We start from the raw sequence: 24523 nt of genomic DNA on the forward strand, positions 1-24523 counted from the left end.
AGCAGTTGTGGGTTCGAAACCCGTCAGGTCAGGGTCAATATGATAGCACGAACATAAATGCCATGTTTAAATGCCAGTTATTTATTTCTTATTTAAAAAAAATACTAGAGATTTGATATTTTTTATTTACAAAAGTACAGTGCGACATAGTTCTACGACAGCTCATAAACTTTTATTTTTTAGCAAATTGACACCTATTGCAATGTTAGATGACAGTTTTTAGCTTGTGCTGTCGTAAAAGTTGTAATCAGTGATAATGATGTAATTACAAAACAACAAAATAAATACTTAACAATTGATAATAACGATATTTAGGTAAGTATTTTAATCTGTTATCTAATTGCAGTGCAAAGTACAAAGTCCGCTTTATGGCCAAGTCATATTGCTACAGATTGGATAAAATAACAATTTTATTTTATTTTTATTAAGAGTTCTCTTAAAAATTACAAAAATGTATATGACAGTCGCGAAAAACAGCTATTATGCTACGAGCGCGAACTGCGAATGTAAATGTACATAGAAATATAATAAACCTGCTGTTTTCCTTGACGTCAACGAGTATTTTTGTTATTGGTAGTAGGTACGTTTTTTAAAGAAACATGTTCTCGCATTCCCATTTTATTAATTTAGGTACCTAAAATAAGTTTTTACTGAAATTTCTATCCATCAAAATACTCATAGGAGTAATAGCAGGGTCAAACGCAGAATACACACGATTTTTGAGGGCTTAGCTCTATCTCTATCTAATGTTATTTTTACTCGTTAGTAATTACTTAATGCCTAAAATTTACTTAAATATAAGTTATCATCGTCAACAAAAACTTGTTTTTTATTTTACGTAGTTCCAAAGTCAATATTATGATAACATGCCATAATTGAATCGCTCAAAGTCCATATTGTTTTTCCTATTAGGTACTAGAGATCGAACATTATTTGTTAGCTGTATCCAATCGAGTATTGTTGTATCTTAATATTCTTATCGTTATTATGACATAACGATACGCAATATCAAGAAATAACTTAGTTTTGTACAATTAGCATTATCATATCTTTAGATTACAAGTCTCAAGCTGACATTTCGCTGTGAACCGACATAGCTCATTGTCACTTACTTACTGTTACACTACAGCTGTGTGTCCAAAATGGCGAGTGGACTAAAAATAAACGAAGACCTTGCTAGAGAAAGACAAAAGTGCACTTTTAATGTCACAGAACTGACACATCTACTGGACAATGGAGAGAAAGTCACCAAGCAGAAGAAGCATTTCGGTAAGTTTTAACCGAGTTTTATTGATACAATAATAAATGTGAAGATCGAGTGACGATCCAGTTTTAAAATGATAGTGTGTAGTCATGAGCGAACGAGACAACGATATGTTGAAGTGAGAGCAGTGTGTGAGGTGGGTGACCAGTTCAAGAGCGTTAAAACTACCATAGTAATTTAGTTATAAAGTAGTAAAAAAGTAACTTTTATTCAAAAAAGTTTTACGATGTTTGTGATTGCAACTTTTTGAATAACATTTTTAAATATTAGCGCTATAATCAATCAAGACTCACGAGTAAGAAACTCAACAAAGTCCACTCAACGGTACCAGTGAGTGTATAATCTCATAAGAGATAATAAATTAGTACAAGATTCAAGATAGTATCATTGATAAAACTTCAGCAATACGTAAACAAACGGATACTTTTTAACAAACAATGTTGCTTATGCATTATTTATTTAGGTTTATGTTTCCTTGCAGAGCTATTAAACGTATGAAGAGTAGATAGATATTGCAACAGAGGACGAGTTCATTGGCACACTTAATTATCTAGAAGTATAGTTACACTTCATTATCTAGTAGTGGAAGAGATCTTAATATTTCGTGAAGATTTTTTTTAAAGATTAATATTAGAAATTCTATATTTTACAAATTACTAATACGCTTGCGTCACGCACGAGTGAGCTCACCACAATAATCGAGCGGCGGCGGGGACCGAACCCGCATTCCCCGGATCACGAGTCGACCTTACACCGTTCGGCTATCGTGGCTTCAAAATGATTATTTTTTAATACATAGGTATTTATAGGTCTCAATTGAGTGAGTTTTTGATAAGAATACCCCTCATGTAAAATTCTTATCTACCAAGAGAATGATTAATTGAAGGACACTGTCATACTTTATATTACAAAGACAAAAACTAAAATGAATAAGCAATAACAACACACACACACAGTAACAACTTTATGTGTGTTATAGAATGCTGTTTGTTTTCCATCCACCTACTGCGTCAAGAGTCTACTGACTACTGTAAACCATTTATTTGTGTTATTTTAGGCTAAAATATTATTAAAAAATTATTATTTTCCAGAAAAGACGTTGTTTAGCATCAAAGAACTTCAGGACGAGGTGCCAGAAATATACCTGAGCCACAAGGAGCGATACGAAAACGCGGTCCGCAAGGCTTGCATCCTACAAAAAGTGCGGAGGGATTACGAAAAGGAGCATGAAATTCTTAGGTAAGTTTTTTTCATTTATTTAACAATTAAAAGACAATTAAGTAGGTACATAAGTAACATTTAGATTGCTTTTAAAAATTGAGTTGAACAGTATGCGAAAATTCGCATAGGGGAGACTGGGGCTGGTCCTAACAAATTTTGATTTGAGCGTATTATTTTCTAAACTGCTTTAGCAAGAAACATGGTTTTTTGGTACGTGATGTCAAATTTAATGAGCTTTACGTAAAGTACAACAAAATGTATATAATAATTACCATATCTGAGAAAAATCGAGTTTTGCCAAACAAGTCACTTGTTAGATCTTACCCCCGGTTTGGGGTTGGTTTTAACATCGCTGGGGAAAGTTTTAACAGCGGGGGTAAGAAATAATTTATAGTTGGGAATGGGATTTTGGCTAAGATAAACAACAAAATAATAATCAATGTTTATTGGAAACACTAATAAAATTAAATGCGGTTCCTAACCGTTCATAAAATAAACAGAAAACTTAAATTTTATTAGTTAAATAAACTGACTCACTCAATCAGCATTACTCAAATCAAAGAACAAAAAATAATTTTTGATCATCAAAAATGATCATTGAAATTCGGCTCCTTGCCGTTTAAACATGTGTAATAAACTTAAAACTTACTAAATCTATCTTTATCAAATAAAATAACAAAAAAAAATACTCCTCTAATAAATCAACATACAACTTTGGTTATAAAAGTCAGTCTTACTCAATGTTCGGGGCAAATATTAACGCGTTAGAACCTACCCCGTGCATTTTGTTCAAACCAACCCCACGACCTCATTTTGCACAAAATTATTGTTTTTCTTTTACCGGTTATATTTTCGATTAAAACTTTGAAATTAATGAAAAATACAATAAATTCGGATTTATGCAATACCAAAGCCAATTTTCTACGATACATATTTAAAGAGTAATGCAAAAAATTAAACACGTAAAAAAGTTAATTTTCCTGTGAAATTGGAGGCGTCTGACGCAACCTGCTCCCGTGACGCTTGGCCGGCAACTGACAGGTCGAGACACGTTCGCGCTTATTCGTAGGCACAAAGTGCGTTGGAATTAGCGTGGTAAGTCGAATAGGTTCTATGTAATTACGCTGTTAGTATTTACCCCTGTTAAAACCAGCCCCAGTCTCCCCTACTTTGTAAGGAAGCTAAATAGCTTCCTTACACTCATTCATTTCTTGAGTGGCGATCACGTGCCGGAAGACGTAGTGTGGGCAGGCCCCCCACTAGGTGGACCGAAGATCTTGTGAAGGTCACGGGAAGTACGGTCGTTATGGAAATCCTTGGGGGATGCCTTTGTCCAGCAATGAATGTCATTTGGCTGAAACGAACGATCGAACACATTCATTTACCTAAATACCGTTCTTTCGACTTTTCTTCTCCTGTAAAATGGCCTAGAATCAATGTCTTCGGGTACGCGCTGTCTCTCCCTGTCTTTTTTAGCCAGGCATAAATATTTCGTGTCACTTTCATAAAAATCTGAGATTTAAATAGTTTTGGGTATATATGGGATATGCCCAAAACTATTTAAATCTCAGATTTTAATGCAATTTTTGCTGGGGATCAAATTGTGATGAACTAGGTACTAACAAATGGTCTTATGGTCATTTTTGCACGTCAAAGGCTTTCAAAAGGAGCACTTGAGTGTTCATATTGCCCAATTAGTCGTGGTGCGAAACGACGAAAGAGTTTAATTTAATAAATTTTACATTACACAATTATTGTATGTATGTGAAAGTAGAGTCCCAAAAATGCCCCCAGCTGAAAATAAATGTCCATGTACTTGAAATTAACATTGTGTCTTTGAACGTGGAATAATATTGATATTGTAATGGTAAATAGGTAAATAATATATTCCTATTTACATACACTACGTGTATAATCTTCTATTGTATTAGACACAAAATGCGAGTGGGTACTATGAATAATTTACATTATAATATGTTACTCTAGCTAGGATTATTAAATTGTTGTTATCTCGACTTTTTTGCTACGATAATATTTAAATATTGTATTTAGAAATCCATTGTACCTATCCCTCGAAATATTATTTATTTTCTTTGTGATTTTAATTTGCGTGCAATGTTAGACCGTGTAGGTATGTGCTCAGCTCATGAATGCGGACTAAAAGAAAATACAATGAATATAATAATTTGCCTACATATTTGTTACCAATTTGTGTTACATCTCGTAGTTCCAGATAAATCACATAATGAAGAGTTTCGTAAAATCCCCAAAAACAAACTTGATTCTAAATGTCCAAGAGTTATTTGAAAGTTTGTATGGAAACGTAAATATTTTTTCAGTAAAAAAAAAATGCTCATCGTAACATTACACTACTGAGTTTTTGACCTTAACTGTATTATAGTAGCCAATTTGATTCTGACTGTTGGTACACTCGTACCAACAGTGCTATGTACTCGTATTATACTCACAATACATAGCACGATTAGGTGATTTGATTACTTAACCGCGTGGTTAGGTGGTTTAGAAACGTCTATGTACTTTGTAGAACTCGCCTTCACGAGGTGATTACACATGTAATTGTTTCCTTCCAGCTCTCGCAACCTGTTCCATGCTGAATATGGGGTCATCAAAGACGTGTCCCCGTTCTTCTTGCATCGGGGCATGTTTGTGCCCACCATTATGGGACAGGGCACGCCGGAGCAGCAGGCCGAGTGGCTGCCTAAAGCACAGGCCATGGAGATCATTGGGACATATGCACAGGTACACGTTTTACACGCTACATATTATTTTTGTACACTATACAAACGGATAACACTCGGCGCTACCGAAAGTGCTCCAATATGAGTAATTTTTGTAATGTTTGAGTTTCTACACGTCTTGTCGGAAACCAGCCGCAGATGCAAGGTGGTGCCAAAAATCCTTCCCGCAGTTCTTCTACTGGACCGCTTAGTATCGGTGTTTATTGCGCTACTTAAATGTTTGACCACTATCAGCGAACTTTTATGTAATATCCTCAGATCATAGAAGGGATCCCTTCTATGATCTGAGGTAACATCCAAGTCACATAATAGACTTAAATTATAATCTTTATAGCTGGTTATATAAATTACAGAATATGAACACAATTAAAGCAATCAGTATTACCTAACCACATATTTGCAGACAGAACTTGGGCACGGAACCTTTATTCGAGGGTTGGAGACCACGGCTACTTACGACGCAAAGACTGAGGAGTTCATCCTCAACAGTCCTCACATCACCTCATACAAGTGGTGGCCGGGTGGTTGTAAGTATTATTAAAACCACCATATACAATAAATAGAAGTACATCAATACGTTGGTTAATGGAAAGTCACTGGATGTTTTGATCCATTGCAGTATATTATGTGTCCTTTAAAAGACAGTTGGTACAAATAAACCTTGTGATTTCAGTGGGAACTACTGTGAACCACTGCATAGTAGTGGCTCAGCTGTACATCGATGGGAAAAACCACGGCATCCACCCCTTCATAGTTCAAATTCGTGACCTGGAGACACACAACCCGCTGCCAGGAATCCAAGTTGGTGAAATCGGGCCTAAATTAGGATTCCAAACAGCAAATAATGGATTTTTGGGTTTCAAGAACTTCAGAATTCCAAGAATGAACATGCTGATGAAAAATGCTCAAGTATTAAAGGTAATTGAGTAACAATAATCAAGGTTTTCGCATCACATTCAAATGTCGTGACGCCTTAATATTTTGATCATTGGCACATCACTTTTCACTTACAGGATGGAACATTTGTCAAAGGAATGAATGAGAAGCTGACTTATGGGACCATGGTGTTGGTGAGGGTCAACATAGTCTCTGACGCGGCATACCACACCGCCATGGCCGCCACCATCGCTGTGAGATATGCTGCTGTCAGGCACCAGTCACAGTTAAAAGCCAAGTAAGTTCGTTCGTTCGTTCGTTTCAGCCAAATGACGTCCACTGCTGGACAAAGGCCTCCCCCAAGGTTTTCCACAATGAACGGTCCTGGGGCAGGCCTCCTACTAGGTGGACCGACGATCTGGTAAAGGTCGCGGGAAGAGCCTGGATGCGGGCCAAGTAAGTATTTGATGCCATTATAATTAATATCAGGATCAGTAATTTAGGATTGGCAAGCTGTATTGAAGGGTACTGAAGCTTTTAAGTGGACCAACTAGTGTTCACAAGATAGATTTGTAATATTCAGATTCAGTACAGGTTCCTCAAGGCATTTTTCATCTTTCATTTATTTATTTATTTTTTCAGTCAACCTGAAGCACAGATCCTGGACTATTTGACTCAGCAGCACAAGTTGTTCATTGCGATAGCGACGAGCCACGCCTTTGAAAACCTCTACAGATTACTGTGGCAACAGTATTTAAAGGTGGTCGAAGATTTGGGGAAAGGAAAGCAAGATCACTTGCCAGAGGTACGAGTATAAGTCATTGCAACTATTGTCCAGTATTCGCTTCTTCTAATTCGGTGCTTTTCGCAATACTTCGCTCCGCTGTCGCCCGAGTGTAATCGCATGTGTGTGGCCCATATCGCGATTGTTATCGTTGATCAAAACTGATAATTCCAGCTCCACGCTGTATCCTGCTGCTTGAAGGCGACTGCCTCTCGTGACTCAGCGATCATGGCAGAGCAGTGCCGGCTGGCTTGCGGGGGACACGGCTTCATGACGGCCTCCAACTTACCCATCATTTATGGGTTCTGCACAGCCGCCATCACGTATGAGGGCGAGCATACTGTGCTGTTACTGCAGACTGCTAGGTAAAGACACAGTATATTAAATAACTTCGAATTCCTGTTCTTCTAATTAATTTCGTTGCGGGTCCTATGACAGCTTAACTTTCCCCCGGGACAAACTTGACCTTCATTGGCGGTTTAATTGGCGACCAAACTGTAGATCTTGGCTACACAGGAGTTGCAGCGGTGGGAACTAGAGGTGGGTATGGTCCCGAAAAAGATCGAATATGAGCTCATCCAGTGATAACTAGTTACATACAGAGAGAGTATTTGATTATAAGGTTTTCTTTCTCATTTTTAGGTATTTGATGAAAGCGTGGACTTCAGCATTGGAAGGCAAGGTGTTGGCGCCAAGTGTCGCATACTTAGTTGACTGGTTGAAGGCTGACAAGCAAAGGTGGAACAACACACCAGAGGCTATGGTTAGGGGATTCCAACACGTAGCAGCAGGGTGAGTTAGGAGTATATTTAACATTACATTACCTTTACTAAGTAGGTATACATTTTAGTTGCCATAAGGTTCAGCCAAACCAACGCGATCAGCCCAATGAATGCATGAATGAATGCACGCCGGCTGATCGCGTGTGATCGCGTTGGTTTGGCCGAACCTTTAATGCAATTTCGCAAGATTTCACAGTGTTTATCTTTTGATTTTTTGAAGAATTTTCTTATGTCGTTTAATTTATAGTGACATCTTATTATTATCTTTTCTACAGAAAAATCAAGGACGCTTTTGATGCGATTCAGAAGCATGTCAAGGCTGGTAAAGACTTCGAAGATGCCTGGAATTTGGCGTCAGTACAGCTCATAAAGGCTAGCGAGGTAAGATCACGTACCTGTGTTTGACTGAAGACACACCTATGCATATGTTTTCTAAAGTAATCGACTGAAATCAACCTTAGCTTTTAGTTTTTATAACCCTCGCGGCCTGATAAAAATATTTCTTATTAAAAGTAGGCACCTATGTTTAATTTTTATAGTCGAGAAAATTAATTGATTGATTGTCCAAGTTTTATTTTTTAAAGTAAAGTTTAAAATTAATCATCTCTCTAGTTAAACCTACTTAGGTATTCATTATTAAGTACTTACTCAATGCTTACTTTATATTTAGAAGTGAAAAGGTAATAAACAAACAGATCTCTCTATTTAAAATAATCGTATGGATTTCAAATTTGCAGGCCCATTCACGCGCCATCTTGTGTGACGCGTACTGGCGAGAGACCGTCAGGTCATCAGCAACAGTATCCTCAAGCTTGGCCGCAGTCCTGAACCACTTGCTGCAGCTCTACTTGGTTTACTGGACGCTGGAGACTGTTGGAGATCTATTGATTGTGAGTTATTTATCTTTATTTGACCAACGTCATCATGAGTTTACGTTACAAAGCTCATGGCACCCTGAGTGAGGTCTCTTTAATTTGGATCATGGACATCATAGAGCACTGCTTACTTCTCATTTGTACAATGTATTTTTTTATATTTTCTTAGTGTTTCATCGTTGTTGTTTTGTTCCATATCTATTTTGATATCGCACATTAATCTCCTTTTATTACAGGCGATCTTATTAGAGGTCTAGTTCTTGAGTTCTTGAGGTCTAGAAGTTGATTCCTTTAATTACAAAGATGGTGAAATATCCTTCGCTAGCCCAACATTAACATTTTTTTGCTATTTCCAGTATTCAAACATTGCAAAGGAAGACATTGCTGCTCTAAAGGAGAAATACGAAGAGCTGTTGGCTCTGATCAGGCCAAACGCCGTGGGCCTTGTAGACGCCTTCGACATCAGTGATGAGGTACTTTTATCTTTTTAAAATAACTTCCGAAAGGTCATATCTAGGGCAATAAAAAGAAAATGTTAAGCTGTGAGATTCTCGATAAATTATACGGATTATTGCTAATAATGTCACAAAGAAATTAACTACCTCAGCGGCACGGAATTTGGCCCAAGCCTAAACAACCAGATATGAGCCCAAATAGGTGTTGTATGCCTAAGTTTTATGTTACATGTTAACAGAACATTTGTTTTTGTTAATTTAAGAGCCTAGATTCATAAATTAATGCGTCTGTTTAACTTTTGTGACTCTAGAAACGCATTTCGTTGTTGGGGCGCAAAGAGTACGGGTAAGTTTAAATTCGATATTAAATGTTGTAAGGGTCTGGCGTTTTGTTTTTTGTTTTTAAATTAATCTTATGGTTATTCTCATTTCTAGAATTCGAGGTAATGCCAATTACTCCAGCTCAAGTTGCTCAAATAGTGTTTCTTAGAAGTCAAGGGCGTACGCAGCGGGAAATGTCTGAAACTTTAATTTTATCACGCACAATCTTAAGATAAGCATTATAAAGGCATGACCAGACCGCCCTTTACACAAGAAGACCAGAAAGTGGGGAATTAAGGTGTATGTCAGCGCGCGATGACCGGATTATCGTACTTGCAATATCAAGGAATCGGGTTCTCATTACGGTTGAGATACGCCAGCGTTTACAAACAGCAAGTCCAGTGAATGTCAGTGAGCACACAATAAGAAGAAGGATGGAGGAACGTAACTTGCATACTCGAACACCAGCTCGAGGACCAGAACTTCTCCGACACCTTCGCGAAGTGCAACTAAGGTTTTCTAGAGAACATGCAAATTCGACGCAAGGCTAATGGAGTAAACTTTCTATGAAAACTGGCAGTTTGCGTAGTAACCCTTTTCCGCACCTTCTTCATACACTTTCATGGCCGTCTGAAGCTCTTAAGGTGACTCTGCAATCATCGATCCATATAACTTTATTCCATTAACCTTGCGACCAATTTGCATGTTCTCTAGAAAACCTTAGTTGCACTTCGCGAAGGTGTCGGAGAAGTTCTGGTCCTCGAGCTGATCTTCGAGTATGCAGGTTACGTTCCTCCATCCTTCTTCTTATTGTGTGCTCACTGACATTCACTGGGCTTGCTGTTTGTAAACGCTGGCGTATCTCAACCGTAATGAAAACCCGATTCTTTGATATTGCAAGTACGATAATCCAGTCATCGCGCGCTGACATACACCTTAATTCCCCACTTTCTGGTCTTCTTGTGTAAAGGGCGGTCTGGTCATGCCTTTATAATGCTTATCTTAAGATTGTGCGTGATAAAATTAAAGTTTCAGCCATTTCCCGCTGCGTACGCCCTTGACTTCTAAGCAACACTATTTGAGCAACTTGAGCTGGAGTAATTGGCATTATCTCGAATTCTAGAAATGATAATAACCATAAGATTAATTTAAAAACAAAAAACAAAACGCCAGACCCTTCCAACATTTTTAATATCGAATTTAAACTTACCCGTACTCTTTGCGCCCCAACAACGAAATGCGTTTCTAGAGTCACAAAAGTTAAACAGACACATTAAATTATGAATCTAAGCTCTTAAATTAACAAAAACAAATGTTCTGTTAACATGTCACATAAAACTTAGGCATACAACACCTATTTGGGCTCATATCTGGTTGTTTAGGCTTGGGCCAAATTCCGTGCCGCTGAGTGTAGTTTAGCGTAAGTAGATTATGCGGAAAATTGACCGAGCGAAGCGCTAGATCGCACACCGAAGTATGGGCGACGCACGGGTCTATCAAATCTTGGCCAATTTCCTACATAGTGTATATGCGCCACAGAGCATGGAATAACTAAAATTATCGAGTTTCTCAAATCTCAAATGACTCCTTTATGTCAAAATCAAAAATATTTTATTCAATTTAGATCACTGGTGGCACTTATGAACGTCAAAATATACTAAATAAAAAAAAGGTAGCCCCTATGGGGCACTTTACATGTCTCGTTATCTTTTGGGCCCTACCAGCGCTTCGAGACAAACATATGGCAAGTGCTGAGAAGAAACGGCCGGAACAAACTTTGTGCCTCACATATCCATTAAGAGGCCAACTCTCTTATCGTAGGTGATGTAGCAAGTACAAAAACGAATACTTCTATTAATAAAATTTCTCTTCTCAGGTCCTGCAGTCCGCTTTAGGGTCGTACGATGGGCGGGTGTACGAGAGACTGATGGAGGAGGCCATGAAGAGTCCTCTTAACAAGGAGCCCGTCAACCAGTCCTTCCACAAGTACATGAAGCCCTTCATAAAGGCCGCGAAGCTATAAACTGTCATATAAAGTATATCTATAGATATCTATCCACCTAAATGTAATTAGAATTATAAAAAAAAATTGCCACCAAAAATGTAAGCTGTAACAATGCTAAACCAAAAATATGTTATTGTTTGGTTGTAATAATATTTTGTAAGAAGGTTAAGACTTTAAACAAGAATTGTGATAAAATAATGATGAAGATGATAGTTCTTCTTTAATTCTGGGTGATAAAAAATGATAGCATTAGGTACCTGAAATAATTTTGATTTGGATTTTAACCTCAGTACTTAGATAAGATGAATACAAATAACTATAATAAGTATACTTAACAAAGTACAATAATATACCATAAAACTTTTTATCGCAAAGTAAGCAATCATAAACGAACAAAATAATAATCACTTAACAAAGCTTTATTTTATTTTTATTAAGTAGTACAATTAATTTGTTACTCTTGAAGGTGTTGGTTATAGTTTTTTAATATAGATAACACACCGTTTTTATAAAGTTTTAAAAGTGTAATTTATTAATTTTTAAATTGATCTTTTTATAATAACTACCTCGATAATGAAATCTATATTATTTGTTGGCTTATTTTTTTAAATATGTAATAATGATATTATCATGATTCATGATAATCATGTTTATAGCATTCGGAATAGCTCCTAATTTTTTTCGAAACAATTTACCATAATGACTATAAAATGTTGTAAATATAATTCTGTAAAATTTTTACATACCTATAATTTTACCTATAATACATACCAGTATTTTAATAAATAATGAAAACTTACTAATGTTTTTATTTATTAAACATATATCTAGGTACCTATTTCCTACTTTGTACATTAAGTGGTTTCGTACATTAAGCAAGTCTAGTCTATCTATCATTATGTTAACCAAAGGACATCCACTGCTTGACAAAGTTATCACGAAATCTCAGTAACGACAAGTGCTAGGAGTCTCAAATTTTGCATGGGGGTTCCTTTTAGAACGTAGTTGCTCATTAAGACGGGATTTTGCAAAATTCAATCCCTAAGGGGGTAAAACGGGATCTACACGTACAAAGTCGCGGGCCCGCTAGTATTTAATAAAAATTGGTAATACTCTACTGTAGATAGATTTCAAGGTTAGTGAATTCGCGAATACTTCGTCTCAAACGCATGTCACTGTGTTACTAGCCCAGTAATGTAGTGGAGTGAACTTAATGTAGACAGGGACAGCTGAAATCTGCAGTATGCTAAACAAGGACATAATGTAGAGTCGACTGGCATAACATAACTGATTGTTAACCTCAGAGAAGGACAATCACAGAGTTGGTTTGACTTAAAGTTACATATTCGTATAAAAAGTTGTGACAGGATTGTTTAATCGGCTATGAAAATACTTTAACTGCAATGTAAAGTCTAGTGAGAAGTAAATAAAGTTTTGTGTTTGAACAAAAAGTATCAAAAGTTTGCTCATTAAATATTGGACGGATTCTCGTGAAATGTGATTTTTTGTCGGTTTAGAGTGTTATGTGTTAAATAGGTAATTGAGTTTAGATAAAAAACACAAACATATTATAGTATAGGGTCAGTAATAAATCTGAGACTTATTCATGATTTAATTATTATAGTTTCAGAACAGATTTTTTAACTTGTAAGTTGCGATATAACAATAATAGACTACATAAAAAAGTAATTGCTGGTAGTAAAAACAAAAACCGCTTGTTTCCAACGAGTTCAAACTCAACGAGTAACACTGTTACTCGTTGAGAAACTTTACACTGTTTTCTTGTCAAGTTTGAGCCTAAATATAAAATAATTCATATTCATATCCATGAAAAATATCTATTACATCTTACTTACTGTATTAAAAAAACATATCATCGTTTAATCAATTACACCGGCCGAAGCGGTTGCATCGATTAGTTTAAAGTATTTTTGTCTGAAAAAGACTTCTGACCGCAACATGTATTATGTTTAATCTACATAAGTTTAAATACTACGTAATGATTATACTTTTCGGCGCGCAAATTAATTTCAGTCGAAGTTCGGAAGGCAAGTTGGTAACTTGCAAATTATTATTATCTATTATTTAATTTTTTTAAACTTCGAGGGACAATCGAATAAATGGCAAACCATAGAAGTGTAGAAATAAATGCTGATTTGGTTAAGGAGAGGTCAAAATGCAGTTTTGATCTCGAAGAACTCACAAACTTAATTGATGGAGGAAAGAAGAAGACAAAGCAACGGAGGCAGATGGGTAAGTTAGATTTTTGTAAAATGAATATCTGAAGTTATTTATGAAAAAGTCGAACTGCCTAGGCGGGAATCGAACCCACGGCTCATCACGCTAATAACTATGAAATTATCTGCATCTCTACGTAGTGATATATCTTCGTGCTCATTACACTAACATTTGCCCTCAGCGGAGTTAGCTGAAAACAATGCGGTCTTCTATTTCGTTCGTTTGTACATTCATTTCAACCAATGACGTCCACTGCTGGACAAAGGCCTCCCCCAAGGATTTCCACAACAAACGACCGGTCGAACGCCGCCTGCATCCAGGCACCTCTCGCAACTTTTACCAGATCGTCGGTCCACCTAGTGGGGGGCCTGCACTTGGTGGTCTTTTATTTATAATTCATTTATTCCTCCTCATTCCAAATTTTCTATAAACGTCATATTAAGTCATTCTGTCATAAGTATCTTTACTGTTTTGTAAAAAATGTATTTGCAATTTCTCACCGCAGAGGATTACGCATTGAACTCCGGCGCATCCATCGACCCGGTTCCTGAGGAATGCCTAAGCATCCAGGAGCGCTACGAAAATGCGGTCAGAAAGTCCTGCGTCTACAGCGCCTTGGTTAGGGAAAGCCTGGTCAACATCACGGGATTGGAAGACCTGGGGTGAGTCAGTCATGGACGTATGTTCCTTTCAATATGTATCACATCCAATCAAACCAAAAAGATTTTATTCAATTTTGACCACTGCAGGTGGCACTTATGAACGTCAAATACAGTAAAAAAGGTAGTCCTTAAGGGGACACTTTACATGTCTCCTTATCTTTTGGGTCAGGTCTCATTTAGTGTAAGTTAATGGAGATTGCTGAAACATTATCTCAGGGGTATTCTAACACTAGAATATACTGCAATTCCAGTCAGTACAAGAAGCATGTGAAAGATGCTTTAAAAGCCTGAATATAAACTGAAAAGCTAACATTGGTTAAAAAGGCAAGGCACACCATTGCTAAATTCATATACCGTTTTACGTGGAGATGGCGAATGTCTTGACTTGAACCTACTTGGTACATAATAAAGATGCAATTCAAACTTATATTATGAGAAATAATGTTGATTAAGATCTTTTACTTTTATTTCCTAGTTTGTCCTCACCAGTTCTTCAGCGTACATCGGATGCATTCTTCAAAGAGATCTCCCCGTTCTTGCTCCACTTCGGAATGTTCGTGCCCACCATCATCGGGCAATGCACTCCTGAACAGCAGGCCAAGTGGCTGCCCCTTGCTATGGACTTGCAAATTATTGGGACTTACGCTCAGGTATATTTAAACTTCCACACGAAATTAAAGCCTTATAATGACTTAGGGACTCGTAGACTCAAAAAGCTCAAAGTCAATCATACCGTGACTGTGACTGGTTGAATTTCAATACTTGAATCGATCACCGGTTTTCCATTTTTCATTTCATAGCTAGAAAGACGCCCAGTTGGTTGGCACCTATCTGTGTGATTTATTAATTTGTTTAGTTCTGGTAATCTGCCTATTTCTTGTATTTCTGTTAGTATTATTATCTATATATATGTTACGGTCAAAGTGATAAATGTGAAAATTATGAATAATCGCCGGTTATTATTAATAATTACCGCATGATTTGGAAAATGTGATTAATATGAGGTCATTTATATGTGTATAAAACTAAATAGGCGGCTTAGGGGTGGCCCAAGGGCCACCCCCGCCGCACCTTAACCTATTTTTCACTTTATAACAAAATATTATGTTACAGGCATCATGGAAAAGTAATATTATACAAGAAACTTTCCAAACTCACTATGCCAAATTATATTAATATATGATTATCAAAACGTTCAAAAGTTTGGCTGTACACGAGCACGTACGAGCACGCACGTAAGATGTTGTTCTCTTTTATGAAATTTGTTAGTACTAAGGTTGAATTAATTAATAATCACTATTAAATGTGATTAATTTATCACTTTTACCACGACTGTCGGTAATTATTCATAATAACCGGTTATTATTAATAATTTTCAATTTATCACATTAACCGTAACATATATAAAAGAAAGTCGTGTTAGTTACACCACTTATAACTCAAGAACGGCTGAACCGATTTAACTGAAAATTATCAGGGAGGTAGTTTAGAGCCAGGAGAAGGACATAGGATACTTTTTATCCCGTTCGAAATTAAAAAAAAAGTCTGCTTATTTATTGCCATTAAGGCGGAACAAAGTTCGCCGGGTCAGCTAGTTAAAGTAAAAAGTGAAAGGTAAACAGCTGATTGTATGGCACATAGAAAGATCTCTTTGAAGATACTTAGTGGCCTGAGGTGGTGGGAGCCTGATGACCTGTAATATAGGTATACTAAATACCATAGGCATCAGACTCACACAAGAATGAACATCAAACTTATCCTATACATTCACTATGTAACTAATGTACGATTTTTGTGTGAGTAAAATAAAGATTGTATTTATTTATTATAATTGATTTTTCAACAGACACAAGTCAATTATACAAAACTCTGAATACCTAACACGGTTCAACAATGTCAGGGACATTGGCAAATCTAATTGTTTAACATATTAATATGTAGAGTGAAAACGTGCGCACAAAAATTTGCTTAAAATGTGTTTTTTTTTTGTTTTATGTGCTTAACAGTTTCAGTTTCTATTTTGGGACACATCAATCTAATTATCCGTTGTCGGCCGTTTGGAGCTCAAAAGATCAGTAGCTAAACATTATTGACGCTATTTTACGCATCATCATAAAATCAGAAAGACACATACTTGATGGGTACCGGATTACAATAAATAACTACAATTGTTTGTTGACCTGATAAAGGTAGCAGGAAGGCGTTGGATGCAGGCCGTTACCAACCGTGCGATGTGGAAGTCATTGAGGGAGGCCTATGTTCAGCAGTAGACGTCCTGTGGCTGAAATGATGATGATGATGTTTGTTTATAAATCTTAAGATGATTTTTATCTATGTACAGACAGAATTAGGACACGGCACGTTCATCAGAGGTTTGGAAACGACAGCTACATACGACCCAAGTACAGAGGAATTTGTTCTCAGCACTCCAAAATTATCTTCATACAAATGGTGGGCCGGCGGGTGTAAGTACAAACTATGAATATTTACGAGGGGTGTTCAAAAAGTAATGAGACAGAGTTTCTAGCCATCACAAAAATCTGAAAAAAATTGGGCAGGTAGATTAATTCTTCACTAGAAACTGGAAAAAAAATTTAGTTCACCATTGCGTTTAAGAATTACATTCTCATTTCTTTCTGAACACCCTTCGTATTTATAGTCTTTTGCGTTTTCTTGTTTATGTGCAGTTATTTCTAAAACGGTTCCCATTGCCTGAAGATAATTTTAAATATTTTTCAGTGGGTAAAACTGCCAGTCACTGCATAGTGTTAGCCCAACTTTACACTAAGGGCGAGTGCCATGGGCCCCATGCTTTCATAGTCCAGATCAGGGACAAGGAGACTCACATGCCTTTACCTGGGATAAAAGTGGGGGAGATCGGCCCTAAGTTAGGGTTCAACACTGCAGACAATGGATATCTTGGATTTGACAACTTTCGGATACCAAGGGACAATTTGATGATGAAAAATGCTCAGGTTACCAAGGTAAGGCTGCGTTTTTATTTATTTCACCTTAATAGTTATGTCTAATATTAAAAGAGATCGATTTAACGTCAGACCAAATTAACCTGTACTCACAAAATAGAGTAAATACATATATGGTAGGTACTAAGAATATATTTCTTCTCATGTAAAACATTCCAACCCCATCACTGCTTCGGGACAGAAGGTCCATTGCTGAGAAGAAGCAGATCAGTCACTGTTTTTTTTGCTTTGTTCTCGATAGTCATTTTTAAAAATTCGTCATTTTTTTTTAAATCAGTTGTTCTTTTTATTTTTGCCAGGATGGTACGTATGTGAAGGTGGCTCGTCACGGCAAACTGACGTACGGCACCATGGTGTTTGTAAGAGTGATGCTGGTGAGCGATATGGCGTACTACCTCGCTAAAGCCGTCACCATAGCAGTTCGGTACTCGGCGGTGCGGCGGCAGTCACAGCCGAAGCCAGAGTGAGTTAAAAGCTATGATAGATTTCACAAGTTCCGGACATTCCAATGTTGTAGATGAGTCTCAGGTAGGGGTCCACACCCAATACGGATCTCTAACTCTTCTATGTGACATCATCATCATCATCATCACCATTTTAGCCATAGGACGTCCACTGCTGAACATAGGTCTCCCCCAATGATTTCGATGTTCGATGATTGTTTAGGTTTCGGTTTGTTGAGCCCCAGTTCAGAAATTTTAGATCTTACCTCTTATCGCTTCTTACAAGTAAAGGAATTTGCAATTATGTTCTTTAGATTATCTCCTTTTCACGGTCAACGATATACGGCCTAATTACGGTCGTTAAATTATATGAGTTATTAATATCTTAAAACCGATAAGTGTGTTTATTATTATCATGTCGTCTATGTATGATCATCTTTTGCAGCCAGCCCGAGGCTCAGGTTTTGGACTACCTCACGCAGCAGCACAAGCTGTTCATCTGCATCTCCTCGTCGCACGCTATGAGACTAACCAGCTCTTGGCTATGGAAAACGTTCACGGCTGTTCTAGCCGACATGCGTGAAGGAAACACTGATACTTTGCCTGAAGTAAGTAAGTCATTATAATTTTATCGATTGTCATTCTCCAATGTAGATTTTGCTGAAACTTGTATAGAGGTTACTACCAGCCCTCCACCAATGGCGCTCCACCACCACCACTGCAAGATGGCTGGAAATGATTAATTATTACAGTTATGGTGTATGACAGCTGAATAAATTATGGTCATCGTTAACTATACCCTGTATGATTGTGCATCTTTTCTTGCAGCTTCATGCACTTTCCAGCTGTCTAAAGGCACTGAGCACCTCAGACACAGCTGCCCTCATAGAGCAATGCCGGTTCGCGTGCGGTGGCCACGGCTACATGTACTCCTCAAACCTGCCAGCTCTTTATAGTTTCGCTGCTGCCACGAGGACCTACGAAGGAGATTATACTGTGCTGCTGCTGCAGACTGCCAGGTTTGTATAGTTTCTTGATGTCAGATACAAGGTGTTAGAGACAATTAAAAGTGTAACGAAGTTCAACCCGGTCAAGTTGTAAAAAATTAAATTTAGAATCATAGGCTCCAATTAGTGTGTGAAATAGCAAATATAGAAGGCTAATCATAGCAGAAACGTAACTTCATGTTGAATTAAATTAAAAATATTTTTTTCAGGTTTCTAGTGAAATCATGGGAGCAGATGGAGGAAGGGAAGCCTTTAACCCCCACTCTAGCGTACTTGACTCAGAGTCGAGATGGCAACCAAGCGAAATGGGATGACAGTCCTGAAGGCATCATCAGCGGTTTCCATGCTATCGCCGCAGGGTATGTTATTAATGAGTTTAATCATCCAGGTTAGGAGGCATGGAAGGTTGTCATTGGCTTCCGCTAGCTAAGTGACTATAGTTAGCGAATTAGAAAGAGTAGATATTATATTCGACTGTTTTCTAAGTAAAAGTAATCTAAGTAAAGGATGAATCGGAGCAAAGATAGTCTAGTTGCAAATATGTATGTAAATTGCTCCCAGTGTGAGAGATTAAGGGCTGATTTTTCAATGATGAGTTAACTATTAACTGAAGAATAAACTTGTCATTTTGACATAGGTATTTCCCATACTGAAACTATCAATATACTAAACTTATTCTTCAGATAAAAGTTATCCAACGATTGAAAAATCAGCTCTAGAAATATAAATAAAAGTTTCGTAAAGTTAAATAAATACATATTTGTTTTCGCAATTTCAGAAGGATCACTTCTTGCGTGAACAGCATTAGGAAACATGTAAGAAATGGCATGGACTATGAAGACGCTTGGCAACTGACGACAGTGCAGCTCGTTGGGGCTGCAGAGGTGAATATTTGCACCATCTCTTTTCATAAGCTACACATATTGAGGTTCAATAACTGATCTTTGGAACTATTACACAAAACATTTTCATAAGGCTAAACGGACTTGAAAACTACTTGCAATCGTCTGTACCTATATACGCGCCTTTACACATTGGCGGATCGTCTGCCTTTCTTCTGAATGATGTACCAAATGCACATAATAAATAATTTAACAAGAATAAGTACCTATTCTTGATTTTAGCGATTCTGCGAGCTATGTCAGTCACTCTGGTTCTCCTACGGATCTCCTCATTTCTGATTCGATCACGCAGGGAAACTCCGAGCATAGCACGCTCCATCGCTCTTTGGGTGACCTTGAGCCTTCTTATGAGGCCCATAGTAAGCGACCACGTCTCAGAGCCATACACCATCACTGGCAACACACACTGGTCAAATACTTTTGTCTTGAGACACTGCGGTATTTCGGACGTGAGAATTTCGCGAAGCTTCCCGAACGCTGCCCAGCCGAGTTGGATTCGACGATTAACCTCTTTCTCGAAGTTGGACCTACCTAACTGGACTGTTTGTCCCAGGTATACATAATTGTCAACAAGTTCGAGTGTAGTGTCTCCAACCTTCAGAGGAGTGGGTACAACACGGGCATTTGACATAATTTTTGTCTTGTCCATGTTCATGTGGGCGGGGCACATAGCTCGAAGAGCTGATGGCCGCTGGGGCAGGAAAGTTCTTGAGTGGCGACCACGAGCTGGAAGACGTAGCGTGGGCAGGCCTCCCACTAGGTGGACCGACGATCTGGTAAAGGTCGCGGGAAGTACCTGGATGCAAGCGGCGCAGGACCGGTCTTTGTGGAAATCCTTGGGGGAGGCCTTTGTCCAGCAGTGGACGTCTTTCGGCTGAAACGAACGAACGAACGAACGAAGTACCTATTCGTATCAAAAATTTAAATAACAAAAAAAGGCAATTTTTTTGTTTGTCTGTTTTTTATGTTTCCTATTTTATTCAAGGCTTAAGGATATTGGTTATGACCGAAGTAAATTTACATTAACACTACATTGACTTTCAACTTAATATTGTCGTTAAAGCCAGAAACAATAGCAAACTGCTTTAAATATGCAAGCAGTCGAATTGTATGGTAATTCGCCGCATCGCAAATTCGATTATTCAACTTAACTAATATCTTTGTCTTAAAAAACGGTACAATCCTTGAAATGGTAGCTTATTAATATTAAATTTCAGTGGAATTAATAGAGTTTATCCTTATTTTATATTTAAAGTAAGTCCAATTAAAGTACGACGACGAGTAAGAGCGTTTAACAAAGTCTTATTTGACTTTGATGTTTACTTTTTATTTTAGGCTCACTGCCTCGCTGTCATATGCAGAGTGTACAGAGATGAAACTATCAAGATGACAGCCGAGTGCAGTGCGGGAGTCAAAACAGTCTTGGACCAGTTGTCGATGCTGTACCTGCTCTACTGGTCTTTGGAGAAGACCGGGGACTTGCTCAGAGTAAGTTTAATGCAGTTGTTTTTAGTGTGTCCCACAAGGTGGACAGATGACCTTATAGAGGTTGCAGAAAGGCGCTGGTTGTAGGCCAAATTTCAAATCTGGAAAACATTGCAGAGGGCCTATGGTTATCAGTGGACGTCCTGAGACTGAAATGATGATGATGGTAAAGTTTAATACGAATAATCCGGCCGATCAATCTCGTGCGTCACTGGTTGTCCTTGAGACGTTCGTAACGCACTGAAAAGATCTTTAGGCCTATAAATTGTAGTAACAGTGCAATATCAGCTGATGAATTATAATATCTTAATCCCTTAATTGCAGTTCTCATCGCTATCGGAGAAGGATATTGTGAGCTTGCAGGAGCGATACGAAGCGTTGCTGCTCAAGATAAGGCCCAACGCGGTCAGCTTGGTCGATGCGTTTGATTTTAGGGACGAAGTAAGTGCATACTTCTGGCTTCGAAGAGTTTCAGGCAAATGACATCGAGCGCTGGACAAAAGGCGTCCCTCAAGGATTTGCACTACGCCCGGTTCGGCGCTGACCCCACACATACTCGTACATAGGTTTTGTAAACTATTATGAAACTCTCCTTGTAAGAGAAAAAAACAAAATAATCGTGATAGTGATTGCAGCTATTAGCTGTTGGTTATCAGATACATATACGGTGAGCCTACACAGTGGCGGCGTAGCATGGGTAGGCACCCGGGGCGATCACCCCCACCCCCGTCACAAGTCCTAAGGCACCCCCAGGTACCCCCCAGGTATTACCTACCGATTCTAAGATGGAAAGACAATCGGCCCCCCCGTAGACCGCAGATGTGCCTGATGCTTGGCACCCGGGGCGAAACTTTTCGCGTCCGTCTTTTCTGACGTTTCTAGAGTGACATTGACATTGCTTACAACTGACATGTAATGCAATAAATGATTTGATTTGATTTGATTTGATTTGACAGCAGCTAACGATACTTTTTACCATTTAGATTTTTGACAATTAACAGATGTAATCTTGATACTGTAGTGATGTTGTCCTGCTCTGTTTTTCAACCTTCCTTTTCTCTCATCAGGTACTATCCTCAACCCTGGGTTCCTACGACGGGCGCGTGTACGAGAGGCTGATGGAAGAGGCTCTCAAAACCCCTCTCAATAAGGAACCAGTCAACCAATCCTTTCACAAATATATGAAACCTATGCTGCAGGGAAAGCTGTAATTAATTAAGATAAAGAAATTTAATTGATAGCGTTATATTTAGTACAATTTGATCGAGCTAACTGCGCAAATCGCTGGAATTCGACTTTTCCTCAAACACCTCCCTGCGTTCACCCTGTCCGTACCAAAGCGTCGTTGTGACGTCACGGCTGCTAGGTGCGCAGTTAACTCGATCGAGTTGTAAAAAAATAAAAACAATACTTTTCCCAGACGCAATCCATCTAATTTAATTCGTTCAGAAAAAAATAGAAACGTATTATGTCAAGGGAAAGGGGGGATATGATATCCCTTCATCACTCATTTATCATTAAATGAGTGTTTCTAAATACTTAAAATATAATTTACTTGACACTGGCTAAAACCGCACGAAGCCATATTCTAGACAAAAAAAAGTTAGTAGAGGGCCTACCCTCATTTATATTTTTAACTTTAACTAATTATTTTTTTCCATGACATGAGTTTGACATAAAAAATTTAGTGGAGACAAAAGGTTAGATATAAATAATCCGCGGGATAGTAAAAAAAAAAATAGATATTAATATTTAAAAACAAATAATAATATCTAGTGAATTCTAGTGGGTGTAAGTGCTTTAATTTTAGATCGAAACAAACAAATATTATAATAATGTAAGTAAATTATATTAATTAAATTATGTTTTTGCAATAACCATTAAATTGGAACTGAAATTATTTTTTTGTTTCCTTTTATATTTTCATGATTATTTTACAATCACTTGTGTTACTAATAACTTTGTCACTCACACACTTGTGTATGTAAATGTCAAAGAAAATACATAGGAGACGCAAAATAATTTTACTACTAACCAATCTTCAGGCTAAAGACATGCATACCTTTGATTATATTAAAACTTTATTTATACATGTCATATTATACACATGTTAGTCAAGTTAGGTTTTTTAAGCACGTAATTTTGTTTAATATGCTAACTTTATGTCACGAGTACCTACCAAAGTAAAAAAAAAGTTAATTAATGATTTCAAAGGTCTCTCAGAAGTTGTTGGTCGCGTAAAATCTTTGCTAACGGTGTTTTTTTGGAAGTTTTTATTATTTAGCTTTCCGGCGTAGTCCAGTTTAATAAATTAGAGGTTATTTAGTGGGCCGATAAAAGATGTCTTTCAAATTTACACATTTATTAAGTTTTTTGAACCAATTTTATTATGCATATTCGATCGGTTGCTATGACATGCGACAGCAATTGACAGACTAAGGCTGGATCCACACACAAGGAGAAATCTCGTTAAAAACGACAAATGTAAGGCTGTGATGCACCAACTTACTTTGACCGTAACTTTAATAATAAGTACAGTATACAGTGAGTTTGTATGGAGTTTGACATATTTTTGACGTTTGATAAAGTCAAAATAAGATAGTGCAACTCAGCCTAATAAAGTTTTAAAAGTTATTTAGGTATTTACTACAAACCATGGCCTTCTGTATGGAGAAACCATAATTTATCAAGATAGATTAAATTCATATTAATGATTTTGTCCTATTTCAAATGTCGCAAAAAATATAGTTCATGATACATACGTAGTTCAGCTATAGCAAAAAATATTGTTTAACTTGCAGGCTGGCTTTTTTGATCGCGGGAGGCGCACAGATCTACAGGTATGTTTTTACTGTGATGAGCCATCAATTTGTAAACTTATTTTTGCAACATGATTTCGGTTCGCATGGCAACTTTAGAATTATTAGATTGAGGAGATAAATACTAAGTAGGTTATAATAATAAGTAGAGCACAGAATAATAATAAGTAGGATTGGTACGAGTAAGAAGTACTTAATACGAATCGATAGAAACAGTTTGTTAAAATTAATAATTTCGACAGTAATATGATCCTATTTTAAATTGATAAATTCCTCGTAATAAAACCTCTTGGCAGACGATTAATTCAAAGCTTAATGATCGAAATAGATTTCCATATTTTATTAGCGACTAATGAGCATCTGTTAAATTATTCATACCGAATTATCATTAGTCATAGTTTTTAAATTTTAATCTGCATAAAATCTAGCTTTAGACGAAAACCATAAAGCGTTTACTGTAACCAAACTGTCTGCTGGAAAAAAGTAAGCAAGTCTTCGTTTATGAGATCTCAATACACGAATTAGTTTGTCAAAAAATATGCAATTTATATATCCTAAAGCCATAAATTAAACGTGTACATGTTTTTGAACACCAGTATATTAAGGAAATGGTGTTTATATAATTAACTGTTAAATTGTAT

At 37.3% G+C, this 24523-nt stretch overlaps 2 protein-coding genes across 2 annotated transcripts; both read left to right on the forward strand.

Annotated features, from left to right (window-relative positions):
- The first annotated feature begins 982 nt into the window (after positions 1 to 982).
- On the forward strand, positions 983 to 12067 carry LOC135082506 (probable peroxisomal acyl-coenzyme A oxidase 1). The gene is made up of 13 exons (XM_063977338.1): positions 983 to 1269; positions 2356 to 2503; positions 5077 to 5245; positions 5648 to 5771; positions 5918 to 6162; positions 6258 to 6418; positions 6763 to 6925; positions 7079 to 7269; positions 7547 to 7696; positions 7962 to 8067; positions 8424 to 8576; positions 8918 to 9034; positions 11214 to 12067. Exons 1-13 carry the CDS (start codon positions 1143 to 1145, stop codon positions 11358 to 11360), a joined length of 2001 nt encoding a protein of 666 aa, XP_063833408.1. The 5' UTR covers positions 983 to 1142; the 3' UTR covers positions 11361 to 12067.
- A 1280-nt stretch (positions 12068 to 13347) lies between these two features.
- On the forward strand, positions 13348 to 23784 carry LOC135082615 (probable peroxisomal acyl-coenzyme A oxidase 1). The gene is made up of 13 exons (XM_063977436.1): positions 13348 to 13595; positions 14086 to 14242; positions 14718 to 14892; positions 16584 to 16707; positions 16982 to 17226; positions 17526 to 17689; positions 18115 to 18277; positions 18498 to 18688; positions 18886 to 19035; positions 19455 to 19560; positions 20914 to 21066; positions 21388 to 21504; positions 22131 to 23784. The coding sequence occupies exons 1-13, from the start codon at positions 13463 to 13465 to the stop codon at positions 22272 to 22274; spliced, it is 2022 nt and encodes a 673-aa protein (XP_063833506.1). The 5' UTR covers positions 13348 to 13462; the 3' UTR covers positions 22275 to 23784.
- Positions 23785 to 24523: the final 739 nt, after the last annotated feature.

The sequence above is a fragment of the Ostrinia nubilalis genome, chromosome 1 (assembly GCF_963855985.1).
Source record: "Ostrinia nubilalis chromosome 1, ilOstNubi1.1, whole genome shotgun sequence".
Classification (NCBI taxonomy): Eukaryota; Metazoa; Arthropoda; class Insecta; order Lepidoptera; family Crambidae; genus Ostrinia; species Ostrinia nubilalis.